Genomic DNA, 20,375 nt, shown 5'->3' with positions numbered 1-20,375 from the left:
GCAGCAGCCGGGCGAGGGGCTGCTCGGAAATACTTCGCCCCCCTGGTTTGGGGCTTGCGAGTTGCTTGCAGGACACCACCTCTCCCTCCCCTCCCTCTGTTCTCTGTCTCTCCTGCTCAAACATGCAAGCTGTTACTGTGCACCAGGGTCAGCGGTTTCCAAACCTCGCTTTTTTTTTTAAAAAAAAAATCTTATTTTTCCCCTCCTCCCCCTTTTTTTTTTTTTTTTTTTTTGTTGTTGTTTTGGGCTGTCAGATTGCTAGCACGAATAAATGCAGCGAGGCAGGAGCATCGTGTGGAGGAGACGGGCACGGTGGATGTCAGCCGTGGGGTGGGGCTGGAAAGGGCAATGTAGGGATTTCTGTGCCGTGCTGATGGGCGCGATGGAAAAAAAAAAATAAAATCTCAGCCTGGAGATGCTCAAAAGTTGATGCGTGCTTGGATTAAAATCGCTGCTCAAGTCGGTTGTGTGGTATTATCTTCATGCTGTGTATGCTCGTGGAGGTGGTATTTGCTTCTTGCTCTGGACGAAAGCAAAGGTCTCGACTTGCCAGGTCTCTCCTCTCCACCAGCCACCAGAAATCTCAGGCTGAGCCGACCCCTTCTGCCCAAAGGGTCCCTTTGAGAGAGGTGCTCCCCACCTATCCTTGGCAGCCAAGGGCACTTCTGCAGGGTTTTCTTTGGATGAGCGGGTGCCTCCCGCCCTTCGCTCGTGGAAATAGCGCAAAAGCGTTGCTGTGTTCTGCCAGTCATGCCTCCCCCAAACCCCAGGGCTCGAGGTGCCCTGCCTCCGGCGCGGCCCTACTGCAGAATACTGCAGTGTTCCCCCGGACAAGGGCAGCTTGTCTTCCTCCCGGGGCCGGCTGGGAAGGATGCGGTCGTTGGGAGATGTTGAGGGAGGCATCAGATCATGGGGGGACCGCCAAAATTTAAAGGCAGCGAGCAGTGGTCATGCATGCTGCACTTCTCCTGGCCGGGGGCGCGGGGATTTCTTTGGGTGTTTGAATCGGTGCAGGGCTGATGAGAGCAGGGAGGGCTGCGGGAGAAAGAGCCGCCAAGTAGCAGTGGAGGAGGACGGGCTCTGCTCTAGGAAGGAGCCTGGCAGAGGTGAATGGCTTCTAGTGTATTTTTTTTGGGGGGGGGTGGAGAAGCTGTTTGCACTAGAAGTTATTTTTTGGCAGGGGTTCATGTGCACTTCCCTCTCGACAGATCTTAGGGGACATTTAATTAAAAGCATGGCTTGTCAGGAGCAGGCAGATTGCGGAGAGGAGGGGGAGTGTGCGTGTGTATCTGTCAAGACAATGCTGCAGTCCTTGGCGGTGGTGTTCCTTGGGCTCTCAGCCCCCTTGTATAACGACTGCACTTTAAAATAAACACCCCCCACCCCCCCCAAAAAAAAGGCAGGGAAGGATCACAAATCCTGGAATCATTTTAGCGGGCTGTGCGGGGAACACGCAGGAGATGTTCTGTTCCAGATGAAGTGCGGTTTTGGGTTTCAGCACAGAGGGACACCGAGTATGTTTATGCTCTGCTTCTTTCCATAAGTGATGCATCTGATTTTTCTTGCTCTTACGCAAACTGGCCTTTGCTGTGTGGATTTTTTTTTTTTTCCTTTCCTTACACATTGTTACTTGTATGGGAATGCTGCTCATCAGAAACATGTTGACATGAGCTTATGGAGATGGGCACAGGTGTGAATATTTTTTTCTTAATCCACCATAGTAGTGGAACCTGTTTTGTGAACAGGCAATTACCGAGGGGGGAGGTTGGGAAGGAATCACAGCAGGTCTTTTAGCAGAGTGGTGGTTGTTAAGGTTTAAAAAAAAAAAAAAATCTGCTTGTTATTTAGCATGAGTAGAACAAATAATTTTTACCTGTGGTTGAGTTTGGTGCAGCTGATGCTGTACTGCTGCTGAGCTGCACTAGGGTCCTTTGTGAGTTGTGCACAAAGGATCGTGACGATTTCGCAGAAAAAGTAGCTATTTTTTGACAGCTAACCAGAACCTTGCAACCCATCGCACCTTTAGTAGTAAAGTGAAAATTAGCATTTTAAGCGCTGTTTCACGTAGCCAGGTCTGTGTGGGCAGGCTTCTGGCAGAACCTTGGAGACGTTGCGCAGGGGTCTGCCCACACATACCCAAGTGCACTATCTGTGCCTGTTCCTCATCGCAGGCTGCGATCAAGGCCCCACATGCCCTGCAGTGCTGAGGGATTTGCTTGCTGCAGCATCTGCCTTTTTTTTTTTTTTTTTTCTTTTTTTTTTTTTTAACAAAATAATTTGCAGGTTCTCTTTATCATATGTATTGCTCTGCCTTCAACTTAGTTGTAAAGATGGTAGGGTTAATCAACAGCGTATTAAAATCACTCTGAAGTCTTGCCAGTGGATGCAGATGGGTGCTGCAGCTGAGGCGATGAAGATACAGTACGCGTGGACTGATTTTTCTCTTTGTTCACACTAACACTGAACTAGCTCAGGTGTACCTGTTGTTAGTTTTGAGCTCTCCTTGATCTCTACAAGGTTATGGAAACCGGAATTACAGTCCTGAGTAATGTGATTGTTTCCATTTGTCTCTGTACTGTGTTAACTTTGAAACTTAATGAGGGCAATATATGCCAATGTGACTAACCCATCACATTTTTTTGATAGCAAGGTTATCTCTTGAATTGCCTTGAAGGTTTTCTCCAGAACCAACAAATTTCTCTCCCATCCTCTACCAAAAATAATCTTGTGGTTAATATTCAACAAAACACCCTCCAGAATAATCCAGCAGAGAGCTAAGTGGTTTAGAGGAACGATATTACTGAGTTAAATATAAGAATGGATAATAAACACCCCATTTGTACAGCACTTTAATGTACGTCTGGAACTTCAGTATCCTGACGAGGGAAGTCCATGTCTTCCATGCAAAACAAGGGTCACATTTGTTGAGTACCGTGTGGTGTACACGGTGACAGGGTTGTTTGTGGAAGGTCTACAATGGGAATTGTACTTGGCCGTTGTGCTCTAGAATTGGGCTTCGATGCTTTGAGATTTCAAGATCAGATTAAAGAATCATAAAGGCGGGAAAAAGCCTGCCCATCCCATCCTTAAGTTTTGGTCCATTGTCACAGCCCTGGTGTTTCCTACGATACATCACAGAGTGTGTGGCACTTACAATTTGTTACACTCTTATGCAAGGTCTTTTTTGATGCAATCAAGGTTTGTAGAAGCAAAAATAAAACCTGTGTGTCCCCTCGGAGGAGCAGTTTTGTGTGCTGCATCCAAACGCCGTGCAGTTTCTCTTTGAACGCGGCATACTTTCTGTAGCTCCCTGTGGGAAGGGAGTATTTGATCAGAATGGTTTGTAGCTCATTTCTGGCAATTGAGAAATGGGATGCTCTAATGTGCTGTTAATTTCAATATTTCTTGTAGTGCAAAGCAAATCAGTGCAGATAATTTTTGGGAGGGCCTGTGGCGGATAGGTTTCAAAAGATCTTGTCTTCTCACACAGAGCAGGTTCTCTTTAATGCTGCTTTTCTTTCTGAGTCTTGATTTTACGTTCCTTTTTAACCGCATTGTTCTCTGCTATCTTGAAGGAAAAAGGAAAACAAGAAAACACCTCTGAAAACGTTGAAACTGGCAGTGTTTGTAGCTCATCACTTGCTTGATGCTGGTTCTTTTCCTTTTTGCATGTTCTTTATTTGTCTCGCCTCTTCTGCCAGCGTGGGTTTTGGCAGGGCAGGGGCTTGCTGTGTGTGTACAGCACCTGACACCCTCGGGGTGGGCATGGGGAGAAGATGAGTAGTGAGCAGTTGGATGAATGCAGGTTGTCTGTGACTTCGTTTATTCCAAATTTTTATGGGTCTGGTGCGGATTACCAAGTGGTCTTGCTCCTCTCCCCGCATGTGAGGGATGTGCAGGCATGAGGGGGGACTACAAACGTCGCCCTGTCAGTGAACAAAAACAGGGTTCCGAAGGAGGAGTGAAAGCTTAGGAAACTTTAGAGATTTTTTTAAGTGTATGTGCCTTATTTATAGTTGTTTAGCTGAAAACTCAATAAAATCAACCTTTTGCTTTTGGCAGTAACCTCTACGTTAATACTATAAAGGAGGTGAACCCTTCCCTTCACTCTGCTGCTGCTGCTGGGACTCTTGGACGAGAGGGGGGTGCGCCTTTGCTTCCAGCCATGCAAAGCTCTCGGTCAAAGCAGAAGATGTGAACATATGGGCATGAGAAACATTTATGTTTTTGCAGCCTCTTATCTCCTGTTAGGAAGTGACCGGTGAGAAGCAGAGTTTTAACCTTGCTTTTTTTGTGGAAGATGGAGCTGGGGGGTGGTCACATCAAGGATTAAGAGCCATTTGTTCAGTAGGCGTGATTTGCTTGCGAGGAATGGCCTTGTGCTGTTCACACAAATAATATAAACTGAGTGGGGGAAAAAAATATTTGTTGAAAGAAATAGAAATGCTGAGACAGTTACTATGGGAAGTACAGCTGTAGGTCTTCTGCATTTGTGTTAATCCAGGGGACGGCCCACACGTATCAGAGAATCTGGACAAATTTGTTTCACCCTGACATGTCGTAATACGACAGCTCTTCTGCAGCTGTGCTTTATTTGAAACTTGGGATCTCTGTGGAGATTAGGAATGTTCAGTTCAATGATTTTAGGGTCTAGTTTCAACCCAGCTGCTAAGGTTGATAACTATTGTAAGGAAAAACAAATGTTTCATGTGCAACGGACAGGTATAGGCTTGGAAAGGAGAGAGCATCTCCATCCTCCCTTTCCCATGCATGCTGTGTTGCATTGGCATGCCCCTTGCACGACAGTCTTTAGGGCAACAGATTTATTCCAAACCTAGCGAATTGACATTTCTTCTCCTTCCCCAAAAAGTGTGAAATGAGTTCATTTCCGCTCTATGCGGCTTTTCTTCCCATTTTTTTTTTTCTTAAAGGTTTTACCACTAAGGCATTTGGGGGCTTAGCTGGCTGCACTGATTTCTTCCCCCTGCTGCCTTCTAAAACCTGCTTGCCCAAATGGTTGGTTTGAGTACACTGAAATTCCTTGCCTTTTCTAAGCAGTTGCAATATCTTTCTACAAAAATCTTCATGCAGCGAGGGCTGAATGATGATGGTGCAGGAAGACAGCCACTGCACGCCTGCTTAAATACTGGGCTTCATGCAGCAGGGCATAGCTGGAAACATACTTGCTCACAAATAATTTTTTTTTTTAGGGACAGATTCTTGATCCAAATACTTTTGTGTGAGTGTTAACAATTCCTGCAACTGCCAAGCATTCACTACGTAAATGTGTACGAGGCTGGCTTATTCTGTGGCATACCCAGGGCAAGGATTTTTAACGTCTTTTAAGAGTACTCCTTTTGGATCTGGCAGCACACCAAGGGCAGCATAATAGGGTTTGTGAGGTTGTAAGTGTGGAAGGAGTTGTGCAGTGCTCCATGAAACACAATTGACTGAACAAATGTTGGAGGACAAGAAGTCTGTGTAATTACAGGCTCGGCACTGGTTAATACCTAACAGAGGGTGATATTCAGGAAAGTTTGCTGCTTCCTTCCTCAGTTTGGAGTGTGCTGTACCAAAATCCTTAATATAAAATACCTAAAACCCCCATATTTTTTTGCTGTTTTTTTTTTTTTTTCAAAGTACAGAAGTTGCTACAGTTGATGGAGCATTCCCGTGATTCTGTAAATAGCATCTTCTGCTTAACAGCCTGTGTGTTTTCAGCTTCTGAAAAACATTTTTAAGGTTCATGGTCTACCCAGAGACAGTGTGGTCTTGAAGATAAGCAGAAAGCATTAAATGGCAGAGAGCAGAACAGGAACTGTATCTAAAAAGGTTTTTTGGTCTACTTCACAGCATGCAAAGATAGTACAGAGAGGTTTGCGTTAGTACTAAGAAGAGGCTACTCTTTAGAGTAGAGTAGCCTCTTTAGGCTACGTATAGAAATGCATTTTCCTCTTCAAGTGTATGTTTTCAATTTCAAAATTATGTCTACCTTGATGCTGTAAGGTGCCAAGTACTGCCCTGCTCGCTGGCATCTGTGCTGACCTTTAAGGACGTTGATTGACTTCTTCCTGCTGGGCTGTGAGATAGCTTGAATGCTGAGATGTTTCGAAGGATAGGAGACAAAATGCCTGGTAGCTTTGTGGTTAAGACCATAGCAGCTTTCATCTTCAAAGTGCTCTGTGTGTGACTTGGCTCCAAAGAATGGCTCCCATTTTACAGAAAGGCAAGCTATGGCTGCAGGTTCAGTGACTTCTACTCTTTTCCTCTAGGACAAGAAGGAATTGAGTGCATCTGGAGCACACAGAGTTAATGAAGGGATGGTTTTTAGCTCCCAGTATAACACACGTTTCCATCCACACATATGCACCACTTGGTTGTTACTGCTTAAGAAGTATTGCTGTTCCCCCGCTGTGATAACCCAGTGTTTACAGGCAGAAGAGCATTTGCATCTACAAATGTCTGATCGACTCTCAACGTGAGCATCTTGAATGCCTCTTCGGCAACTGAAATTACAGGATGTCTCAGTTTCATAGTGGGGAAGTTTGACTGGAGCATCTTAACCATAGGCATGAAGAATTTGGCCATCTGTCTTGTGAGGCTGTGTGTGAGCTCTGTATTTTTTCAGTCTTCTGGTCAACAACTGTAAGTGCTGTGTAATTCACTTTAATTCTAGGATGCTAGCTGGTGTACAAACAGCACTTAACAAATCACCTTAGGTATTTTGAAAAAGGATGCTTGTAGGAATGAGCTTGTGAACGCTGATTGTGTTGCTGTGCTTAATGCTAGCAATGAGTGTGTACCTGGAGATATTTGGTTCATCACACATTTTTTGTCTTCCACATAAACTGCGACTGCACTTGCCACCCGAGCATGAGATTTTATTTTTTTTTTTGCCATGTAAGTCAGATGTGTGCTTGGCAGTATCACTGAAGCCCTTTGTGTAGTGGCTTAATTTGGGATTTTTCGTTAATAAAGCTTTGTTTGTGATGAAATGCCTCCTAACAAAACTGTCCATGAGCAAACCAAGTGTCTAACTTGGAGCTTGAGAGTGGTTGTTTCATGAGTGAAATGGAGAGAGAGTAGCCCGTGACAAGTGTAGTTGCACTTTATGATCTGGCAAGAGCAAAAGTTCATAAAGCACTAAAAAATTTGCTACCTGGCTGCTGCCTTTTCCCTGATGACATACTTCTGTGGTCATCTTGGATGCTTGTCAGTACTTTGGCAACAAATACTGCCACTTCTTGGGTCTCAGAGGTTGTTTTGACTGCTTGTGTGACAGGGATTGTGTTGAGATCAAGTAACGGATGCTCAGAAATGAAGGTTTCTCCTTGCTTGGGAAGAAGCGATGAGACCCCAGTGGTGTTGGTGGCATTACCAGCCCAGGGCTGCTGGCTTGAGGCTGTCCCGTGTAGGCATTAATTTGAATGAGTGCCTCCTGATATTTTAATTATCTTCATTTTGATACAGCTGAAATACTGTGGGTTTAGAAAATAGCTGCCGAGTATGCACAGTGGCCACTTAATGATTGAGTGGATGAAAGGCGGTATTGATGAGTCTCTGAGGAGAAATCTGCTATTCAGGCTTGCAAACTTGTTTAGACCTGCAGGGAAGAATGTGGAACTAAATACTTCCTCTGGAAGACTACTTAATGTCCAGTTTTTTTAATGTAGCATGGGATAAAATGTCTCTAGAAGCTGTGGGTAGTTGTTTTTTTCCCCCCTCCCTCTTGTGAATAACTTCCTGTGTTTAGAGAGGGAGAGACTGTATGTTTATGCGTGGTGGATCTTCTCACACAAGAGTATGAGTATAACTCGTGTTTGCTAATTACCCAATCTTGGATTTAAACCACGAAGTGGCTGCTTTGGAGCTGAGTTTCTTCGTCTTACACGCTATGAAACTGGGCTGCGGACAGCACAGATTTGACATGGTCCCTATTGACGTAGCAAGGAGGCCCACAAGTTGGGTGGTAAGCCAGGATGCCATGCAGCAACCAAGGGGGATGAGTTTTCACAGGTCCTTGCTGTACTGCAGACTGAAGTCACAACCATGGGGCAACTGGTAATCCTCTGCTGGGGATGTTTAAATATGGGCTAGCGCGGTGCAGGCTTTATTATAATACAAATTAAAGACTCTAGAGCTCCAGCACCAGAATGGTACCGGACTTAGGTTCCCTATCCCTTTAAATGGTTAGTGAGGTATAATAAATACCTGCGTTCTTGCCAAGTAGTGCTGCATTTCAGTTCTCAGGGAACTGGGCATTCTTTGGAATTCTTCAGGTGGTTTAGGAATGTAGAAATAACTGATATCGGGGTGTGTTTTCCTCAGTGGGGTGATTACTCTTTTTCTGGACTTCCCTGATTGGATTTTAATCTTGACCTTCTCAAGATACCATAGCTTTATCTGTTTTTCTCAATGTCCTAATGCTCTGTTTAGACTAAAACCCAAACAGTTTTGAAAATACTAAACGAGTGGTTCTGCAGTGCATAGAAGAAATATCTAGTTGACAGATTTTTAATAGCATATGACATATCTTCAGTAGTGTTGTGTTGTATAACTTGCAATGTTGTGATAATGTATCACCTTGTGAGAGCAAAGCTTGGCATGCCTGTTTATATGGTGCATGCTGAGGGAAACTTGTTTCTAACCCTGCCATTCCCTAAACAAGTGGCAGAAATAATGGAAATAGATGTATGGGTACAAGACTTTCATTTTAATTACCCCTGCTTTCTTTCCTGAAAGGTAGTTGCAGTTTAAATGACATCTTAATCTGATATTTGACATGCTCTTACTTTCACTTGCAGGCACTATAATCTTTCAAACCCTGACTTTGTACCTGTCTCTTCCTCCATTCAGCAGCGCGTGTGTTCGGCTCTTGCTGTGAAATCCTGTGAAGCTCATGTCTTGCCTTTTGCTGTTGATGACTTTTCATTCCTGACCCAGCAAGAGTTCTGTGCGAGTTGAGAGTCTCTTTTGCTGCTGGAGCTCAGCTCGAACTTCCCCTGTGCATGGCAGTACCTTTAGCTTAGACAGAAGGGACTTTGCAGTCAGGTATACCCTTTCCTTGTGGGAGTATTATACTTTCCTTGAAGACCTGTATATACATGTGTTACTCTTCCTTAAAGACTTCCAGTGAAAGGAAGCTCCCTGACCTTTTTCAGAGTTGCCTGTTAACTGGTCTTACAGTTGGATGGATTGTCCAACCTGAAACTTCTCTGCTGCAAGTAAAACATTGTTCCTTGTCCTGCACCACTGGAAAACAGCTGATGGACAGCATCAGTCTATGGGATGCTCTTGAAATCAGTATTGAGACTTTGTTGATTCAGTTCTGGATTTGAATTTGAGAAATAGGGGGCAGATATAGAGGGTAGATTTGGATTGGACATAAGGAAGAAATTTATTTTTTTTTTTTTTTAATCATGAGAGTGGTGAGGCACTGAAACATGTTGCCCAGAGAAGTCGTGAATGCTCCAGCATTGGAAGTTTTCATGTTCAGTTTGGATGGGGCTTAGAGCAACCTGATCTAGTGAAAGAGGTCCCTGCCCAGGGCAGGCGAGGGTTGGTCTAGATGATCATTAAAGATCCCTTCCAACCCAACCTCTTCTATGATTCTATATGTTTGAAATGTGGTAAGTGAAATCAAAGAAGTCATGGAATAGGTGTTGTGGATACCTCTGTGTCTTCATGAAGAGTGAAGTCTCTCTTGCTAGCAAAATTTATGTTTCAGTCTGTTGAAAGATTGAGACTATTCTGGTGAGTGCTTGGGAAATGGATGCAGCTTACACAGCTTCATAAGACAGGCTCTTGAACTGTTTATTTTTCAACCTAGAAAGAGGCAAAGCTAACAAGCAGAACTTTTTGGATGGAGAAGAGCAATTACGAACTTTGTGTAAGATGATGTTTGTTCTCTGCTCACCTGTGTGTTGCAGGAGCTTTTGTGGCTTATTAAAGGACTAGGCAATCCTATTTGTGAGTCACGGACTTGGCTAAATCCATGGATTGCACAGAGGAACGTATTAGTGTTTGGTAGCGCTTTGTAATTCTTGCAGTTGTGGCTGGCCAAGTGCCCTTTCCCCCAGTTGACTATTGATTCTTTTAGAAGAGAGCAGAAACTTCCAGTGCCAGATGTTAGCTGGGAAGGGAAACTGATTGTCAACCCTTGCATCTTCCCATGCGTTGAGACATGTGTGGGAGGAAACCCTTTTTTTTTCAGGCTGTTATTGTTTTCCTGTCCCCTGCCCCTCCACTTTTTCCTAGTTTTGCCTGTTGGAGGCCCCTTGGAAAAGTGATAGTCTCTATGTGCAAACCATACTTGCTTATCCAGGACGTTCTTTGTGTGTAACATCTGTGACTTTGTATAGTGTCTGTTGTGTGTATAGTGTCTAGTAAAGTGTCTCTGCTACTTGGAGGTAGTGTAGTGAACACAACAGAAATGAGACATTCATAATAATCCTTGTGATTCTGATAAAACTACTTAAAAATCTTGTTTTCAGCATCATTTTCTTTGGAGAGGGGTAAGAGGACACATACAGGAGCAGAGTTACAATTTTTCTTCCAAAGACAGATGTATGGTATTTGGATGCATTACCAGGGCGTGAAGCTCAATAACAGTGTTGTGTGTTTGGGGCTCAGCTTTTTAGCTGGTCATAGCTGATTGACTGCACTGAGGTGTGGAAGTCCTAACTCCTGTAGAGCCTGTCTGGTGGTTTTTTCCATTTTGTTGAATTCTGCAGATAGTCATTGTTCAGTACTCTTCTGGAAGGCATATAGCTCTTGCTTTGATAACCGGTGAAATAAAATCAAGGCACTACCCTCCTGGTCCCTTTCTCTCCTACCTCTTTAGCTGGAACATCCAAAATTAGATTCTGAATTTGCTGTACTGTAGAGCAGCTCTCTGTATCTTTTCCCCTGCCCCAAAAGTTTAGATGGGTTATTGCTGTGAACAAGATACCAAACTCTTTCTGCTGTCTTTGTGCTGTGTGTCCCAGCAAGTGCTGATAATAGGGCTGAAAAGCCTTTTCTGATAAATGAAAGCACTTAAAAGAACGCTGTCAAGGGTTTTTAGAAGATGTGATGTGTCTCGTCTGTGAGAGTTGGGGTGCATGAAAATAAATTATTAAAGGAAGTGTCTTTTCTCTTAATGGAAAAAGAAAAATCATAACTTCTTAGCAGAAGGAGTGACAGAACAGTTTTAAACTGTCAAGACTGCTGATATTCAAGTTGTAATCTTAAATAAATACAACAATCTGGGTTCCTGTTCTTGCCATTAGATATAATCAATAACAGTTTCGGTAAATACGATCCTTTGCTGCGAGTCTGCCCTTCTTTTATTGAGAAATGACCATGTTTCTCATCTGTGTCTCTCCTCACTCCTACTGCAGGATTGCTGGCGTGAAAGGAAGGGAAAAACACATTTCAGTAAATCTCTTGGAGAGTTGTGTTTGTGTAGGGTGGCTGTGCTGGTTCACAGAAAAAAGGGGTTCTTCATCCAACCAGGTTTTAAGTGCTCCTTCCAAAGCTGCCTGTTAGTGAGCATTGCCTGCTCTTCCCTGGTGTGGTGGGCTGCCCTTGCCTAGCTGCCAGGCGCCCACCCAGCTGCTCTCTCACTCCTCCTCCTCTTCCTCAACGGGACAGAGATGCAAGCACGATGAAAAAGCTTATGGGTTGAGACAAAGACAAGGAATCACTTAGCAGTTACTGTCATGAGTGAACCAGACTCGAGCGGGGAAGGTGAAATTTATTGCCAATTAAAATAGATTTGAATGGTGAGGAAGAGAGACAAAAATTAAAACATCTGCCCACGTCCATGGGTCTGGATATCAGATGGGATTTCACTGACTGAAGATGGTGCCCCCTCTCCTTCCCGCCCAACCGCCAGGCGGGGAGGACCCATCGCTGGGAGCTGCCACTATGGAGGAGGCCGTCTGGGACGCTGGTGGGTCTGGGTGTTGGTGTCTGGCACTTGCAGGTGCTTTGCCAGCTCAGCCTGGTGCCCTTCAAGCAATCCTTGTGGTGCCTGTCCCTGAGGGAAAGTTGTTTCATGTCCCTAATTGTGGACTGGCTATGTTGGTGACAGGCACGAGGCACCATTTTGTTTTTCAGCCCTGAGGTGGAAAGGTGGTTCCCTGCCTGTGTTCAGCATAGATTAGCTGGAGCTGGGCCCTGGGATCAGGTGACTAATCACCTACAAACAGACTAATTAAGCAATAGGGTAGGATAATGGCATGTTATGGCTTACCTGTGACATGCCTGGATGGGTGGGTGGCCAGGCGAGCAGCTCGGGGCTGGGCCAAGCTGAGCAGCTTGAGGGGACTTGGCGCCATGGGGTGCCATATGGTAATGGTGAAATACCCATTTCATGGAAGACACATCACATTTCTTCATCTGACAGTGACGAAATAATTGGGCACAAAATTATTTTGGGGGAGATAGTCCCCAGATCAAACCATTAATGATTTTTCAAGAAGACCATTTAAACGGATGCACACTGTAACTGATTTCTGTTTTAACCCGTGAGGAGCTAAAAACAGGATTTGTGACCCAGATTTCCGTAGTGGCTCTTCCCTGAGCTGGGCCGGAGGTGGAGGAGATCTGCTGCTTTCACAGATAATGCCAGGGCCTGAGTAACCCTGACATTTAAAGGGGGGAAAATTGATTTCCTTTATCAGCCTGTTGAAATTGGAAATTGCAGAAGGTGCAGAGGTGGCTCTGGGAGAGACAGCATTTAAAAATACTGTGTTACTAGTCTTCAAAAGTGGCTTTATGTTGCAGAAGCACTTCTTAGACAAAGACATTGTATTCCACCTGCTGTTTCTTTGTGTTTGAATTGAGAAAGTAATACATGTAGAATCATGGATGAAGTTTTATGGCTCTTTCACTGTGTGGTTTCCACCACCATTAACATTTCTCTTGATGGCCACTTTGACAAAAGCAAGAATTATTATTGCAAACGTGGAGGTAAGACTCTGAGCGGCAGCGGAGCTGCCATGCTCAAGGTGGCACACGAAGAGGTCTCGTAGAAGGAGCTGCTCCCCAGCGTACTGGAGCCATGCAGTATCCACAGACCAGTCCCATTCCAGCGTCGTCTCCTTGGTTTCTCCCCACAAGCATTGTTAAATGGCTTCCTTGCTTCCCAGGTGCTGGAGGTGGGATAAACCCAGTTACGAGGGCCTGTGAAGTGGTAGGCATTGTGCACTTCTGCTGTAGGTAGGAATCAGTGGGGTTTTGGTTTCAGCAGGGATGTGATGGTGGAAGTGTTTTCTGGAGAAGCTCAAAGGGACAATAGAATTTATGTGCAAGACTTGAGTTGTGTGTTAGAGAGAGGTGAGCTTGCGGACGTGGCTTTGGCAGGGAAAAGTGAAATAAATTCCTCCTCGTTTTCAGCTGACTTCATTAGAGAGAATTTAAGAGTTTCAGAAAACCAATCAAGATACCCCAAGCTGAGCAGATAATGCAGAAATTCATGTGACTGGTGCAAAACTGCTGAAAGGTTTTCTTTAACAATTGCAACACCACCGTCACCCCCCCAAACCACAATAACGGTAAAAATAGAACCCCAACAAAACCCACCACCCGATTTATTAATTCAGTGATATTTAAAAAAAAAGTGTTGCATTTTTCTACTGTTCAAAATGAGATTGGGTGCTCTTGACCAGTGTAGGAGTGCCCAGGTGAAGAGGTTGCATTGATTTCAACTGAACAAGTGTACAGCAAACAATTTAAGTGAGCTGTTACAGCTTATTTAAGTAGGCTTGGCTTGAAGAGAACAACATTTTTAAAGACAAAGAATCAATAATCGTGGAAATGCTTGGTGACTATTCCAATTTTGCTTGCTTTGTGGCCAGTCTGGAGGAGAAAAAAAAAAAAAGGTGTTTTCTTCCTGAGCTGTGTTTTGATAGGAGTGTCTTAAGCTTCCCTGTGAAGCAGCTAAACGCAAGGCTGGTGTCAATCTCCTGCATGCCATCAGGCACGTTTAGCTGGATAATACACCACCGAGATGGAAACATAATCAGGCTGCTTTGGTATCCTCCGCTTGCCGGCTTGTGTTTTGCTCGAGAATCCAGTAAAGCCTTAGGCCCTGCTGTTAATTGTCAAGGCTTTCAGGGCTCCTGGCATACACATGCATAATGCATATACGGCATGCAGGCAAACATTGACAGACGGGGTTCAGAGTAGGGAATTTCAGTAAGACTAATAGGTTTAAGGAAATGGCATTTTTTTCCTCTTTCAAATAATTGGTGGGTTTCTTTCATTTTTTAAGTGTCTGACAGTTTTTGCTTAGCGCTAACCATTTTATATTCTAGGTCTCGCCACCCAGATAACTGTTATTTTCTCTGTCCCCTTCTGCATTTCCCACTGGCTCCCTTGTGTGTAGGTATAATTAGGTTTTATGAACACCTGTTTTACATTAGGGTATTTTTTTGTATTTTTACTTGTTTTTTCTTTTAGCAAAACCCCCACAACCCTTGCTGAAAATCTGTAGAGTACCAGTTTGTACCCTTGACAGTGGCCTTACGGCAGCAGCTTCTGCAGCTGGGTGTATCGTGGCACTGCCCGAGCCCTGCTGTGCAGTGACTGTGTGGGAGATGTACAGATGACACCTCTGCAAAAACATAGTATTTTTTCAAAATATGATAAGTAGAGGACATAAAATCGTGACCAAGGCCAGGGTCAAAAGGGAGGCTTGGGATATACCTTTGGTTTTAACTCTGGGGCTAATTCCAGTGGATCTGCCTGTGGTGCTTGAATGTCTGGGAGCTGCCTTGCTGGGGTATATTGAGGAGCTGGAATTTGGCTGTCAGCTTTTGGGGAAGGGGCTGTCTTTGCCCTGAACAAGATGTGGCCTCTCATGGCAGTGTGGGCAATGGATTTTGTTTTACTTACAAGAAGCGGACCAATTTATCAGGGTGGATCGAGTTTGCTACAAGCAACTGCACTTGCTTGCAACCTCTTTCAGTCAGAGCTGGGGTAATGTTAGCCTTGAGGATCTGCCTTATCTGGATTTTATTGTGTCGTTGCTCTGGTAACAGCAAGTCTTATACCTTTATTAAAGGAAGCAGGGATATTTTATTTTACTCTCTAGACTCCAATCAAAGGGAAATTTTGAGGTTTCTTTCTACCGTGATTTTTGCTGTTAACAGAAAAATTGTACTTGCTCTGCAGAGAGCAAGTTAATCTTTTTTTGGCCTAAAAAGGATGATTTTTTTTTTTAAACCATAAAAATCACTGCTTTTTTTTTTTTTTTTTTAAGCTTTGGAAAATAAAGACCAGAACTTGCAAGAACACTTGGTGTCCATATTCTAAATGAATATGGGCTTTAACCCAATTTTAAGAAGGGGAAAAAGTTTACAGGAAACTTGAAGTCAAGGATTAAACCTTCTTAAAAACTTTGCATACGCTCAAAGCCACGCTGCTTCATCAGCTTCAGTTCAGAAATTGGCTCCAAGGTCGTTCGGGACTGTTTTGGAAGCAGGCCTTGCAATTACAAGGCAGTTGTTGGGAAAGTTTGTTGTCCTATGGCCGCTGTGCCTTTTCTGCGCCCGATTAGTGAGTTACCTTGAGACAGTGTTTGAGGTGGACTCTTGGTCAACTCGGACATTTATTGTAAAGGCTTTTAAAATAATTCTTTTTTTTTTTTTTTTTTTTTAAAAGAGGATGGGAACCTGGTAATGACAGATAATCCATTTGTAGAGAACAACTGTGATCCTGCCTTTGGTTTTGGGAACTTCTCTGTACATGTTGTTGCAATATCCTAGCACCCCGCTTCTAATAGGTTTGGTCTTGCTGTATCCATCCCAAGTAAGGCATTTCTTTTCTCTGCTTCAGTTGAAATCCCTCTTTTCCTGCAGTGTTTCTACCTGGAAAACCTGTAAAGCCTCCTTGGAGGACCTACTGTTTCATCTGGATTCAGAAGCAGATGACATCCCATCTATGTGGGACTGGTGTCTAAGGATGAGAGAGAGAACTTGCTGGGCAAATATATTTTGGTGTTAACGGATTAGGATTTAGTAAAGTCTTACTTATTGCTTTACTTCTGGTTTCATTTTGTCTGGAGTATCAAACCCAGAATGTTCAAAGTGTATTCATTCTTGTGTTTTGTTTTTCTTGCAGGGAAGTTACCCAGTGTGGGAAGATTTTATAAATAAAGCTGGGAAACTGCAGTCTCAGCTTCGGTAAGTTTTGTATTAAACAGTCAAGATCCCCTACAATTCCTTGTATGTGCAAACATTAAGATTAAATGCAGCTTCTGCCAGGATAATTTGCTAAGCATGTCTTAGTAAAATTGTGTGTATTTCATAGTCAACACCCCTATATGTAATTTTTCACATACTACTACTGCTGTTTTAATAGGTTTAGGGAAAATGCATAATCTATCACCAGCTGTACATAATAAACATAAAATGAGCTAAATTTTGTGGCTTCTGATGGAAAATTGGAAAGACATTTTATTGTTGTTTAGTGAACACACATTTGGAGTTAGCCCTATGTTGTCCTTTTTATTAGTGTGGAATACAATAGGTTTATATTAAAGAGGGCTCAAAATATTAAAGATTCTTTGGTAGTCTTAACAGTGCTTTTTTTTTTTCTGGCTTAAAACCAAAGGGAATTCCTGTGCTAGATCACTTATCGATGGTGATTAAAACTTTATTGGGGTATACTTTTTGCAAATGGCACTCTGGGTTACTTAGTAAGTGCCATATGTGTCGCACTCAGACCAGTTTGGCTATCTCTAGAATTCATTCACTTGTAAAATTTGTTTCTGCTAATATGAATCCAAGCTCCATTTCTTCACAACTCTCCCTGAACCACAGTCTCCGCTGTGCTCTCCAGAGCATGGGGGTTTTTCACAGCAGCAGGAGAAATGGGTATGGTTATTGGCAGTCTATCTTGCAGTACTGCATTGCGTTGTGAACCCTTTCTGAAGAAGCTAGGGTTCAGGCTCATCTGCCCTAAACAACTGGAATATGCTGTTCTGCTACACCATGCTTAAAATATCACACTTGCATGTGGTTTTTCCTTTTCCAGCAATCATGTTGCATTGAGTATGGAAGAAGCAGAGGAAGTAGTGAAAGAATAGAAATGGAGAACTTTCGTAGTCCTCTGTACTCTTTACACACAGGCTTTCTGGGAAGGCATGCGGAATAGTTTTGTTTATTCCCAGCCCTGTGGTGTTGCATTGAATCAGTGTAGTATTTTTCTAGCTACAGGAACATGCAAGCAGGCAGCTTGAAAGCCTGTGTTCGAGGATTTGCTGTCCGTTTCTAGCAAATGTGAGCCATTTGCCTCTGGTTCATTTCTGTGTACTCTGATAAAGGACAGCAGATGTCATCTGAGCTGGAGCCAGGTCTTCCTGGATCTTGTTACTGGAGAAATAGAACTTTGTTATTTAGCAATATAATTAATAATTGACAGCATGGTACACTAATAACAGCACGACCCACAAGTTTGGAAGATGAAGAACATAAACACTGTTAAGGAAAGACCCAGAAAAGGTTATCTAGTTCCAGGGCTCAATATTGCTAGCTAGCTGTCAGGTTTGGGTTGTGGGGTTTTTTTTGCCTTCCCTTTAATCTCACGGGCATGTGGAGAGTCCTTATGCCTTTGGGTCCTCTCAAGCCTGGTTTTTTTTTTTTGTGTGTTCAAATCTTTTGTGCTGTCAGTAGGCCATTTATTACGCTGCCAGTTATGTCCCCAGTATCTTGAGCATATTTGGAGCGAGACTTGCATAAAATCTGACCTAATTAAGCAGTCCTGTGGTCTTTTTGGCTGAGGATCAGCTTTCCTGCAGGTCTCCTGAGTTTTTGGAGGGTAGCAAGGAGCTCTTGAAACAAAGTGAAGTTGATGGTCCTCCTTCAGGATTTTGCTTGGAGAGGCTGACTGTTACTATCAGGAGAAGAGATCAGAGTTACTGGTAGAAAAGATGTGGGGAAACAGAACCACGAGGTAACTGTGTAGAGGGCACGGTTGTGCTTTACCTGTAGAGCCCTGGCCTACTTTTGCTTAAATTGGGTCAACCAGACTATAAACCCATTGGAAATCTGGTACGGACCTGAGGTGTTTAGGGCTCTAGGGCCTGCTTATGTAGAACAAACGTGTTCGGCAAATTGTGACTCATGTTCGCTGTCCACTTGAAGAGATATACGGTCTGTATGTGCTTTCCAAACCTGGAGGAAGATGGGATTAGTGGGGTTGATGCTTTGGATTGCGGAGTCTCCAAGATTGCTGGTATACCTCTCAGGAAGGGACCTGCTTGGAGGAGCACTGGATCAGAAAGGGCTTTTGTTGGTTTTGTTTATTTTTGGGGGGGGGTTGGGTTTGGGTTTTGTTTTTTTTTTTTGGAGATTTTTTTCTTCTTTTCCCTCTTTCCCATTTGCCCAAGAACTCCAAGACCAGCCTGATTTCCAAGAAGTTGCTGTTTTCTGTTTCAGGGGATGCTCATGCTCCTCAGATGAGAAATTCAGGAAAGTGTTTGGCCAGGATCCTAGATAAAAGGAAGGTCCTGCCTGCTTATTCATAAAATACACATGTTCCCTGGAAATAGCAGTGACTGTAATTTGTACACTAATGGGTGCAGTATAATGTGTGTTAGATTTGTTTTTCATGTTTGACTGCTTAATATTAGTTCATCAGAGGAAACCAGCTAGAAGGGGGATGGCTGTGCTCTTTTGAAATAGCACCTGTCCTGTGCAATTCACAGCACAGAATTAGCGTGGCTGCCTCCAAGTCCATAATGCTAACACAAAGCGAGGAAGGGATTAAGAAATGAAGGAGGGAAAAGGCTAAATTCAGATATAAAAGAGGATATTTTTGTGGCCTCTGCAAGTTCACAGTGGTATTCTTTATAAGCCTAAATGTTTTTGGCAATAATTAAATAGGCAGCAATGAGACACTGCTAATGTTTTGTTATCTGTATGCATTTCAGGACTACAGTAGTAGCAGCTGCTGCCTTTTTGGATGCCTTTCAGAAAGTGGCTGACATGGCTACTAATACACGTGGTAAGCAGATGTGTCAATATTGAGTTTAACAGAATGCTGTGTGGTTTATACCATTTGTCGTAATAAAAAAAAAAAGTCTAACTTGTTACATTGACAAGCAGATCTGAGAGACATCTGTTAGATGGACTTGCACTTTGAAAAAGCAGCACGTGAAAAAGGAAGTCGTCTTTACTGGAAAAAAAATGCTGGAACCTGTAATTTAAATGTGTCATCAATCATGTGAACATTTCTTAATTACCATTTGAATTATATGTTGATGAATAATATTTTAGAAAGCAAGATTTACTGAAATCTGTATTCACTGACGCCTCTGTACCTTAAGTAAATCTAAAAGGCTTGATATTCAGCTGGTATAAGTAAGTGTAGGGTTGCTGGAGATAGAGCTGATGCCAGCTGATGCTATGGCCTTTGGGGTCTGTAGATAATGATGATGTTAGCCTGTACTTACGTCTTTGAGGAAAGTCTGCTTGTCCTTCCTCTTTAAGTCTGACATTACTGGTCAAAATTGATTTTCCTGGGCTGTGGGCTCCTCTGGGTAGCAGTCTAAGCTTGTTGGTGAGTACGGAGGCCAAAATAGTGCAGCTGGCAGTCTTTCCAGGCTGCTGAGTTGGAAGGAGACAAAAGGCTGCTTCTCTCCGATGTTGGATGCCCAGTGACCAAGGCGTTGTGTGCAGATGTCCCTGCAGCAGTAAGGCATTCCCCATGGTCGCTGTGTCCCTGGGCTCTGTTGCTGAAGAGCAAATCCAAAGTGCATGTATCACTGCCGAGTGAGTGAGTTTTGGTCACCTCTGACCTTTGAGATTTTGTAACATTTTTTTGAAGTCCTAATGTGTCCTTGGCATTTGACCTGGAGAGTAAGAAAGTAATATTGCTGACGTGACGAGTGTGCATTTCCATTAGCGGTGTGCAAGCTCAGCCAGACTTGTTTGCCTCCATTTCTGGCTAACAGGAGTAGCAGCAGTTGCTGGAGCAAGTATCAAACCATAGAATGACAAGAGGAAACAATATTTTTTTTTTTCCTTTTTAAAGCTAATATTTATATTCTGATACGAACGTTCCTCATTATATCCATGCCTTCTGTAAATTATGGGTAATCTATTCACATAAAATAATAAACACTCCAGAAAGTGGAATAAACTAAGGATGAGACTCAAGGCAGAATTTTGATCTCTAACATGTCTTTCCTTCAAGCATGCTCTCTTCTATTTCTTTTCCCTCCCCCAAAGGGAAAACAAAGTAAACCCTACCAAAATCCTTGAGACTTGTCTTCTGGCTGTACTAGCAGGCTTGTAAACTTGCATTCAGATACCAGAATGCCTGAAGCTCTCCTACTCGCTGACAAAAATGGCTTGTGTGGGTTTTTGAAGGGTATTTTGCAC

General features: G+C 43.4%; 1 protein-coding gene across 6 annotated transcripts in view; it reads left to right on the top strand.

The window, feature by feature from the left end:
• MTSS1 (MTSS I-BAR domain containing 1) overlaps nucleotides 1–20,375 on the top strand; it is a 126,319-nt gene that overhangs the window by 673 nt on the left and 105,271 nt on the right. For all 6 annotated transcript variants that reach the window (XM_035903419.1, XM_035903417.1, XM_035903418.1 and 3 more), the window contains exons 2-3: nucleotides 16,111–16,172; nucleotides 18,923–18,996. In XM_035903419.1, the coding sequence (XP_035759312.1) occupies nucleotides 16,111–16,172; nucleotides 18,923–18,996 (136 nt within the window). The remainder of the gene's footprint in view (nucleotides 1–16,110; nucleotides 16,173–18,922; nucleotides 18,997–20,375) is intronic.

Source organism: Egretta garzetta, unplaced genomic scaffold (genome assembly GCF_000687185.1).
Source record: "Egretta garzetta isolate BGI_Z169 unplaced genomic scaffold, ASM68718v1 scaffold50, whole genome shotgun sequence".
In the NCBI taxonomy this organism is placed as follows: domain Eukaryota; kingdom Metazoa; phylum Chordata; class Aves; order Pelecaniformes; family Ardeidae; genus Egretta; species Egretta garzetta.
The sequence above is the reverse complement of the archived record's forward strand: the minus strand, read 5'-3'. Positions and strand labels throughout refer to the sequence as shown.